At 39.3% G+C, this 11,178-nt stretch overlaps 1 protein-coding gene across 2 annotated transcripts in view; it reads right to left on the bottom strand.

Moving 5' to 3' along the window:
- Positions 1-10,718: 10,718 nt before the first annotated feature.
- OLA1 (Obg like ATPase 1) overlaps positions 10,719-11,178 on the bottom strand; it is a 167,194-nt gene continuing 166,734 nt past the window's right edge. For both annotated transcript variants that reach the window (XM_069577184.2, XM_069577183.1), the window contains one exon: positions 10,719-11,178. This exon is cut by the window's right edge and continues 54 nt beyond it. In XM_069577184.2, coding sequence (XP_069433285.1) covers positions 11,131-11,178 — 48 coding nt within the window. In that variant the 3' untranslated portion in view covers positions 10,719-11,130.

Genomic DNA, 11,178 nt, shown 5'->3' with positions numbered 1-11,178 from the left:
ACTGTATTCTCAGGTAAAGATATGAAAGAACAGAAAACCTGGTAAACTGAAGATGTACTTTTAGTAGTTAATTACAAATGACAGTATTATCGTCTTCCGTTTGACCCAGTAGTTCTCAAACTGAGATTTGGCCACATTTCCAGGGACACAAGGTGTAAAGATATGAATGGGTTGGAAAGGAGAAAACTGTGATAAAAATATTAAATGCAGAACAAATATAAGTTTCTAGTAGTAAAAGTGAGTGAAGTGCTGAAGTTATGGACAAATAAAGTTTAAAATGCCAAGCCATAAAGGACGAAGGCTATTTGGGGTTTTTTAATAAGACAGGTGAGCTTTCATAGCAACAATAATAAAAGAAAACCCCTAGTAACTGCCTTAGGCAATAGCAGAAGCTGTTTATGGCTGGTTTCCAATAATTCCCAAAGGCTGACTCAATTAAGAGCTCACACTCTGAACCAGAAAGGTTGAAAAACACTTTAAAGAAGAAAACTCTAAAACGGCTATTTAAGAACACTGGCATTCTCTCTTCTACATTTAGTATAGTTTCAGTTAATGAAAAATCACTTTATTTATATTATTCCACTTAGCCAAAGTACACTAGAAAATCAGAAGAATTGAAACACTTTGCTGTTATAATTCTCTTGGATCTTTAACTATATTTAACAAGCTACTAAGAAACCATGGTTTAACAGCCAAGTAGAAGATGGGGAATTGTTTTTATTGAGTCAGGATAAGGAGTGCTATAGATGCTCTTGAGCAAAGAAAGTTCTGTGAAGTCAGGTGTATCCAGAGGCTTTTAGCTGCAAGTAACAGAATACTCAATTAGAAGCAGTTTAAACAAGGAGAGCATTTAATTCTTGTAAAAAGCAAGAATCTGGAAGGAGGCTGACCCAGGATTGGTTGACAGTCAGGGACCCTCCTTTGTCCATGTCTTTCCTGGCTTTCCTTTCCCACAATTCCAACACAGTTCCTTACTAAATCGATTTTCAAATAACAAAGGAATGATGTACAGAGGAATTCACTCCAAGTCCCTCAGAGCAGGAGGGAAAAGAGGGGAGCAATGTCTTCTTGTCTGAGTCTTTACATCAGGGAGGAATTTCCCCCCAAAGTTCTGCCAAGCCCCCTCCCTAGACCTTTCTACATTTCACAGGTCAGATCTGGGTCATCTGCTTATCCCTGTCCTGGCAAAGGGGAAGAGAGATTACATGATGAACTTAAACCAGAAATACTGTACTTCCTGGAGCTGGAGACCCTTACTCTCTGTTGAACAAAACTGAGATTTTTTTGCAAGGAAAAGGGGGTGTGAGATGGTTATGGGTAAGTAATCAACAGTGTTTGTGATATTTAAAGGCATTAGCAGGTAAAAGGTGAGACATTGGTTCCAGGGCTTTAGCAGGTCATCACTCTTCAAGGCATGCATAAAAAAGGAAATCTATCTTTCATTTGTTACACTGTTTACATTGGGTAAAGATCTTAGTGAAACCAGACATCAGACTTTGGAGGAGTTAAGCCACAGGACAGACTCCTTGCTTGGAAATAAAACTTGGCCAAATCTAATACACTTCTTCATTACATCTATTTTCAAGTGAAAAAGGAATGATGTCCCAGTGGTCCCTGGAATTCAGCCCCAAATGATACAAATACAATAAGCCAAATGGCTGAAATCACTTAAAAAATTTGACCAAAGCAAATATGCTTGCTCTCACGCTGTGATCAGAAGAGCTGCAAACTGAAGGCTTTGTTCAAAGCAGAGCGAGCAGTGAATTCTAAAGATGAGGGTCTTCAGAGGGGGCCGAAAGATATTAGTAAACAGGCTTAGTTAATCCACTCAGGCAAGAGTCACAAGAGTCCGAGGGGTGCTCTCTGGTCTGCACTGTCATGAGATTTCAAAGGACTGAAATGAAAGACTATGAACTGCACACACACACACCCATAACTCCATTTATATTGCTGATAGCAGCAGGCGTGACTGCTGTTCTCTACTGAGACTGAAACTTTTTTGAAAAGGGTAGTTACTCTAAACAGGAACTACTCAGACTGGGCAGGCCTACGGGAGAAAGAATAGAGGAATCTTCCCACAAAAATAGAAAGATAAAGAGCTTCCTGAGAGATGACCTTAAATGCTGGTATTTCCTATTCCCTGGAAAAAGGTAAAAAGAGCAGGCGCACAAGGGGCAAGAAGATGCCCTTCCCCCAGGACTGACACTCAGCTGGTGCCCTGTCCCTGCTGAAACTGGAATCCTTCTAAAGTTGACTCGAACCCCAAGCACTCCTCCGCCTCCCCACGACCCAATAAATGAAGGATTAATGAATGAAGGCTTACAGGAGTCTGTTGTAGCCCATGGAAACTTGGCTAAAAACAAAACAAAACAAAGGGGCAAGTTGAAGAGGGCTGTGGAAAAGCTTCTACTAACCCTTCAAACCTACTCTCTTCACACACCCTGTTACGGCTTTGATCCGAACATCACTGGGAAAAACTATATCTCTCCTCAGGTTCTCACTGTCTTCTCCTGTCTGCCAGTGGAAGAAGCATTCTTGTGTCTACCAAAGGCCAGTCCCTCCAGCTGGGCTCCCCAGATCGAACCCTCCCACCCCATACCCTCTTAAAACTACACCTCTATCCTCTTCCTCTCTTTCCTCACCAGCCTCAAACTCTCCTTCTATCCAGGAGCATACCTATCAACACCCAGACATGCTCCAGTATTTCCCATCACACAAAACCAAAAAACCTACCAACCAACCAAAAAACCCCTATGCCTGAACATCTCCTTCCAGCCTCTACCCCATTTTTCTTGTTTCCTTTATGGAAAAACTTCTCCAAAGAGTAATCCCTACTTGCTTCAAATGAAACAGAGCTTGTCAACCAATATTTGCTTGCTTTCTGGAATCTGCTTCTCCTGGACGCTCTGTCCATACTCCCCCTTTTTTTTTTTACCTCATTAGCTGCTTCTCTTCTTGAGGTCTGGCGAGGCTCATTCTTGGGCTCATTCCTTTCTAGTTTGGTGACCTTCTCTAATCCTCAGGTTTTACATGCCATCCATATAGTGATGATTTTATTGATAAATTTTTATATCTGCGCTTCAAACTTTCTTCTGAGCTTCAGATGTAGGTAGTGGCCAACTCCAGACCTACCCGTCTTGAACTTACATTTTAAAAAGTATTTGACTGCACTGGATCTTAGCTGTGGCCTGCAGGATCTTTAGTTATGGCATGTGAAATCTTCCCTCCTAGCTCAGTCAGTACAAAGAATGCCTGCAATGCAGACCTGGGTTCGATTCCTGGGTTGGGAAGATCCCCTGGAGAAGGAAATGGAAACCCATTCCTGGAGAATCCCATGGACAGAGGAGCCTGGCAGGCTAGTCTGTGGGGCCACAAAGAGTCAGACACGACTGAGCAACTAAGCACACAGCACACACCGGTGAACTCTACTTGTGGCCTGTGGGGTCTAGTTCCCTGACCGGGGATTGAACCCAGGCCCCCTGCATTGGAAGCACAGTCTTTTCACTACTGAACTGCCAGGGAAGCCCCTTGCACCTATGTTTAAAACATTTTAAAGCTGGGTTGTTTCTTATTGTTGAGTGTTAAGAGTTCTTTATTTTAATATATTTTGGGTAGCAGTTCTTTACCAGATATATCTTCTGCAAGTATTTTCCCCCAGTCTGTGGCTTGTCTTCTCATTCTCTCGACAGTGTCTTTTGCAGAGCATAATTTTTGAATTTTAATGCAGTCCAGCTCATTGATGGATTGCCATCTTCGGGCAATTCATCTAAAATATTGTATTTATATGTTGTATCTAAACTATCATATTTAAATGTTGTATCTAAAATATCATCACCATGCCTAAGGTGATGCAGATTTTCTCTATGTTATCTTCTAGGATTTTTATAGTTTTGCATTTTACATTAAGGTCTGTAATCTACTTTGAGTTTTTTTTTGGTGACAGGGGTAAGGTCTATGTCAGGATCCTTTTTTCTTGGTATGTGGATGTCAGTGGTTCCAGCACCATTTGAAAGATTCGTTGAAAATCTTTGCCCTGTTGTATTGCCTTTGATCCTTGTCAATGGTCAGTTGACTGTATCTTATGTGGGTTTATTTCTGGGCTCTCTGTTTCATTAACCTATTTGTCTATTCTTTCAGCAGTATCACACTGTTTTGATTAGTGTAGGTTTATAGTAAATCTTTCCCCTGGAGAAGGAAATGGCAACCCACTCCAGTATTCTTGCCTGGAGAATCCCATGGACAGAGGAGCCTGGTGGGTTACAGTCCACGGGGTCGCAAAGAGTCGGACACGACTGAGCGACTTCACTTTCACTTTCATAGTAAATCTTAAAGTTGGGCAGTATCACCTACATTCAAGATTGTTGACTCCCACCCTTATATACATCCCATACCTGCTCCTCTCCCAGGTCTTTCCCATCTCAGTAAGTGGCAGCACCAGGCATCTGCTTGCTCAGAATAAAAACCTGGGAGTCATTCTCAGTTCTTCACTTCCCACCTCTCATCCATTCCATCGATGTGTCTTGTGAACTCTTCCAATAAGCAGATCAAATCAAGCTGCATCTTGCCACTTCTTCTTTGTTCAAGTCAAGAGTCAGTCTCACTGGTACCTTTTATAACTGATCTCTCCTGTGTCCTGCTCTAAAGTCAGTGAGCCCCCTCACCCTCTTTTCTTGAGGGAAAAAAAAAAAAGCCAGGAATAAGGATTTATCATACTTTTTACATTCAGCCTTAAATGAAAACACAGCCAGTCTAAGCACAGTGGGTTTTTATGCACTCTGTTGAAATCAGTTGGAGATAGAGTTCAGGCTAAATTCCTGAGGAGGAAGGGTAAAGCCCTAGACCTTCACTGTCCACTACAGCGGCCACGAAGGCACATGAGGCTGCTGAGCACTGGAAATGCGTCCAGTTTAAGCCGAAGTGTTGTAGGTATAAAATACACTCCAAATTTCGAAAACTTAGTATGAAAAAAATTGAAAGTGACTTACAATTTTTAGGTTGATTATATATTAAAATGATAAAACAGGATATATTGGGTTAAATAAAATACTGTATCAAAATGCATTATTTAAAAATGTGGCAGTTGGAAAAATCTAAGTCACATACATGGCTCACAGTATTTTTCTACTGGTCAGCAACACATGCTGGGTGCCACTCTCTAACCTCCAACACTCCCCTTTCCTACCCCCAGGATCTCTTTGGGAATGATGGCAGATGGGTCGAGATTCTAGGTGATTTTTGAAAATATAAACCAGATTGTAGATCCATATAGTTTAAAACTCTTTAATCTAAGAGCTAATCTGACTTTTATCTAAGTCAGAATAAGATGTCAGAACTTTTTCATGAGTGGAAGGTCCTGCATAAGCAAGAACCTTTTACTCATTACACTTTAGCCACTCTGCCCACCCCCATTTCTCCCAAACTCCAGGTCCTATCCTGCCTCCCAACCTCTGCGTTTGCTCCTACTTCTGCCTGGGATGCTTGTACCCTGCTTGTTCTGATGGCTGCATACTTTCCCTTCTCTGCGTCTTGGCTTAAAGGAATACACAAATGTTCTGAGATATGATGTACCTCTAGATGCTTTCTTATTCATCCACTGCCTTTAAAACATTCATTGTTATTTGGGTGAAAACTGCGTAACAACTATGAAAAACATTTATGGAAAAACATACATCGATGTTGCAAAGTGTCAGACATGACTTAGCAACTGAACAACATGATATGCAGGTGTATACATATATGTAAGTACAATGATAACCATTGGCAAGAATACACACCAACTAATTGAAGGTGACCTCTGTGACCACACTATGCATATCGCTCTGCCACTTACTTTTCACAAAGCAAAACGAGTAAGAAATCTTTCTGTGCTGCTCATATAGATTATTCTTTTTAATGGCTGAAGGTATTCTTTTCTGTGGATATTTTAGAATTCATCTCACCATTTTCCTATATGGATGAATATTTAAATTGTTTCCAATTGTTTTTGCTGTTACAATGGAATCTTATTACAGCTGATATAGATTTCAGTTCTTTGGACCACAGAAAATAATTTATCTTCTCATCTATGGGAATGAGTCTTTTATCATAGTTTCTGAGATACCTCCCATTCAGCTGTGACTGTGTCCATCTTAAGCATTAACAATTTTTTTGTCTATAGTTTATATACTGATATTACTAACCAACATCTTTAAAAATTTAAAGTATATAAGCACCTTACAAAGACTCAACATTGCCAGTCACTCTTTGGATATAAGGGCTGTACCAAGCAATCATTTAATGGAGGGGTGCATTTCTTTTCTTTCTAAAATTGAGGTATAACTTAGATACAGTAAAGTACTCAAATCTTGACTGTACAGCTGGATGAAAATTTACACAGGTGCTGAGTGGCATGTAGGACCTAGTTCCCTAACCGGGGATGGAAACGTGCCCTCTGAAGTGAAAGTGCTTAGTCTTAATCACTGGACCACCAGGGGAAGTCCCAAGTAGGATACTTTTCAAGCTGTCTTTTCTTTAAGTTTCCACATTCTTCACTTCTTTAGGATAAATACTCCTTTATGATTCTCATGGTAATAATAATTTGAAGGAGGGAGGGTAAGGTGAAGAAACAGAGGCACCACAAGGGTCTGTTGGATATTCTATTATCTCTAAGCATCCCCAGTCATTTATTTATTTTTAGATAATGCTCATGGATATCCTAGGCTGGATTAATGGGAAAATCGTGGACTGCTGAAACCTTTGGTGTTTATGTGATTCAGGCCAGCAGGATTTCCATTCTGCCCTCCCAAACTTGTTACTATTCATTAAGGCCAAACTGGGTCATTCAATGCAAATAATGCTCTACTGTACTGGTCTAAAAATTACAATCATTTTTTTTTCTTGGACAAATAATGAGCTGTGTTATTTGGTTAAGAGATTTAATTTCCTTGTGTCTTTACAAAAAAAGTAATAATGAGAGAGAAACAGGCCGTGGGCAGATTGTCAGTGACCTCAACTGCCAGCTGGAGATGTCTGGATCTCCTTACCCTTTCTTTTTCCCTTGCTGTCCAAAACACCCTATGGTATTTCAGTTTACATTGTGTTGAATGGGATTTTGTGGCTATTCTGAAAATGTAATAATCAATTTCTGTGTGAAAATTTCAACTTCTAAATATAGAATTTATAATCTTTGCAACACAGTTTATTATTTGACTTGTCATTATGGTTAGTATTATTTAATCTTTCTGTTCCTCAGTTACTTCTTATTTATAGGATAGGTAAATTAAGCAAGATATTCTGAAACAACATTTTCAGCCTCAGAATTCCATGATTTAGATGAGGTCCTGGCATGTTATTAGCAAAATATCAACATTCATCACTCAATGCAACTATTTCCTCTTTCAGAATATTCTTTAGCAACAATCAAGTATTAACATTTATTCTACAGGACAGGTATTTGAGAAATACATGCTCTATAGTCTTCTCGTGTGTGGTTCATAAGGCCTGTTTAAGAGTGGTTACACTTTGGGGTGATGTTAGAGGTAACTATATGGAATTCACATTCACTGTGTGGTTACTATGTATCTGGAACACTCTTTAGTCCTTTTACACTAGGCCAGTTAATCTATGATCTTCATCAAACATGTCAAGAGTCCAAGACAGGAGGAGGAACTTACAGAAGGCAGCACTGAAGCAGTAGCAGTGGTGCCTGACCCAGACCGGGTTAGAAGCTCTTTCCACCCACAAAATCTGTGCTCTTAACACAGAACAGAAGGTATAGATTCCGAAGAAGGTATGATGCAGACAAGGCCAGGCAATGTCTATATGTGCCTAGGTAAAAAGCCAGCTGCTACAAAAGAAATATGGTAGCTCGAATACAGGAGCTTAAAGAACAGTACGGTTTATTTCTCTTTCACGCACCAGTCCCAAGAGAAGTGGTCAGGTCCTGTGTGCTCTGCTCACCAGAGTCCTTCAGAGATGCAGGTTCCTGCCATACCTTTGCTCTGCGGTCCGCTAAGGTGCTGTCTTTGTTTGCGTGATTAACAGTGGGTTTTCTGGGAGGACAGGAGCTCCTGAGGGGAGCAGTTTCCAAGGTCTTAAGGCATTCATTCACATTCCTCTGACAAGAACTTAGTCACATGACCTCTGTCTAGCTGCAGAGTCTGCCTGATAGCCTGCAGCTGGGTGCCCAGCTATTCTCTATTTAAAACTATAAAGAATGCACTGTGGCAGACAACTAGCATACCCTCCTACAAAGTCATTTTCTCACAATAAAATCCACACAGGATGGATGAGATAACCTGCAAATAACCTTCCTCAAACAAATAGTTTATACTTATGATCTAGAGAGTTAAGTTTTATAAAACAATACCAACAGGACTAGGAATATGTGATTGAAAATTAAATGAAGATTTGTTCTACTCCTTATACTCTAAGGCAACCAAGATGGTTTATTTCACCAGAAAAAAATGGCAATTTGCATGAAGACCAGGAGGAGGACCAAAGAAACTGAACACATCATGTTTATCCCTCTTTTCCACCCTCCTGAGGCAAAAGACTGCACTCGATGGGCTCCACGGGCCCTCCCTGCAGGCCACAGACACAGGCCCCTGATGACAGGTTCTTCCTTCCTTGGTTGCTTGCCAAAGTATGAAAGCAACTCTACTATCTGTGTAAGAAAGCAGATACAGAAATGCTCCCCTGGAGTGGGATCAAAATAGGGTTTGAGCCAAGCCCAAAGTGAAGTTATGAAGGTGATATGATAAAAACGACATGAAAATGCTACTGGGAACTTTTTAAAATCAAATTTCTCTTACCAAAAAATCTGATTAAGATGGATCTATAGATAAGTGAAAAAAAATTCAGTTATAATCCTAAAAATACATTAACTATCACCAATATTAAAAGAGGGAAAACATGAAGATATATAAGCATATACCCAGTTAATCTATATGCAAAAGTTCTTAGAATTCTCAACTTTTGTAGAAAACAAAAATTTGTACACACATGCAGAACACTAGGACTTCTAACCAAATTAAACATCCTCAGCATTTAATTTCAGCCCTAATGAAGGCAGCTACCTCAAAATGAACTCCTGTCTCTTATTAAAACTTCTATTCTGCAATGTGCAATTATCATATTAGAAGTTAAGAGAAAGTAAAATTACACAATCTTGAAGCTTTTTAAATGAGATTCCAAACTTCTTTAAGAGATCTATGCAATTTATTTTGGAGAGGACTCAAAAGCAAGAGATTGGATTTCTTCTTATATTGGTGAAATCCCAAACAATCCACAAATCTCTACATTTCTCCAATTCAGAAGTATAACAGGAATTTTCACTGCAAACTTGGTCAACTGCAACTGTACCCAAGTTTCACTTATGTTTTACTTAATTCTTGAAAAAAAAATTTTTTTTTCACTTAATTTTATTATTTCCCTGCTACAATTGTGATTTTTATGTTAGCAAAAGAATATCAGTATCTGACTCTCATAAAGAACATACTCAACTGAAGAGCTTCAAACTGTATTCATTACTCAATCAAATCCTCTTTAAGCACCCTTTCCTCTTTATAGCAAGTGAAAGAAGTGAAAGTGTTAATCGCTCAGTTGTGTCTGACTCTTTATGACCCCATGAACTGTAGCCCACCAGGCTCCTCTGTCCATGAATTCTCCAGGCAAGAACACTGGACTGGGTTGCCACTCCCTTCTCCAGGGGATCTTTCCGACCCAGGGATGGAACCCAGGTCTCCTGCTTTGCAGGCAGATTCTTTATCATCTGGGCCACCAGGGAAGCCCTCTTTATAGCAAATTGCCCTTAAAATCACTTCTTGCTTTTTGTGCTACATTAAGTAACTTTCAATGTTAAGTTTATGTGTGTTTTTACCTTTAATGTAACAAAATAACACAGTAGAGGCAAGAGCTCACCTAGTTGGGGGTCTGCACTTGACTGAAATGGTCCTCTGATCAGAGGAGCACAAAAGGGCCATGGGTGGGGACAAGGGCAGCCTTGCAGGAGTGTTAACTGGGAGAGAAAGGGAGGGTTCAGGGAGGAAGGCTGCAACTGTCACCATAAGAGAAGAAGGCTAAGTGGCAAACGATCTCCAGATAACTACTTAACCATATTTTTCTTTCAGAATTTTCTGCTACAATTTTGTAAAGTGCTTAACTTGCACATGCTAAAGTTTCAACTCATCTTAAAATATTTTAATAGCAAGTATTTTAAAAGTTTCATAATTTTCAAGATCTAATCTTTTTAGTAACTAACTTTTATACTCACTATTGAATTGAAACAAAATTATAACTCACCAGATATGAATGGGTTAGTTTTCACAACAATTTCATCACAATAATTACAAAGGAATAATTAAAAATGAACATTCTCTCCAATACGGTCAGAACAACAACAAGAAATCCTTTAATTTTTGAGGTAGAATTTTCCCCCAGCAGTATTTTCTTTCTGGTCATAGTCACCTTAGGATATATCTTTTGTGGTATCATTGCTATCATCTTTCAATAAATGTCCATCTACAAATTAATTAACTTTCTGGAGACAAATCCCTGGTATACTATTCTTCTGATTCCTATGAAAGACCCACTTTTAAGACACAATTGCAGCTGCCCCACACGCTAGTTACTGTGTCATACACACGCCTTAAAATTCTGTAATCAGCAACCGCCAGGTGCCGTATCGCATTCAGCACACCACAGTCAGTCAATACAGACATCCCCAAACACACCAAGGCTGGTTTTGTCAAATGTTTTATTGAGTGTAGACATCTGGAGTACTGTAAAACATGCATTATCTGTAGATTCAAAAAGGAGCAAGCCACATTGTCCTCACTGTCAAATGTGTCAGGCTTGGCATACATGATGGAGATTAATGAAGTATCATGAGAGTAATATGGTTCCTGAAAAGCTTCTACAATTTGGAGTAGCGTCTTAATCACGTGAAAAGCAAAGCTGTTCACATTTGGTGAACTTGCATCTCATTGGAGGTACACAGTATTTTAATTTTAAAACAAATAAAAATAATTGTTTGTAGAAGATTCCCATCACCCCAACTTTACCTGCCCTTTCAGTTTTCAGAAATTTTAATTAAAAAAAAAAGTATATGCCTTTTGGGAGTTGTACATTTATCTGAGCAATAATTAAAATTTATTTCTTCTTCGGTTGCTGAGGTGTATTAAATTTGAAAAAGATAAT

This window comes from Ovis canadensis, chromosome 2, assembly GCF_042477335.2.
Source record: "Ovis canadensis isolate MfBH-ARS-UI-01 breed Bighorn chromosome 2, ARS-UI_OviCan_v2, whole genome shotgun sequence".
Classification (NCBI taxonomy): domain Eukaryota; kingdom Metazoa; phylum Chordata; class Mammalia; order Artiodactyla; family Bovidae; genus Ovis; species Ovis canadensis.
Note: the sequence above shows the minus strand (reverse complement) of the source record. Positions and strands in the feature narration are given on the sequence as shown.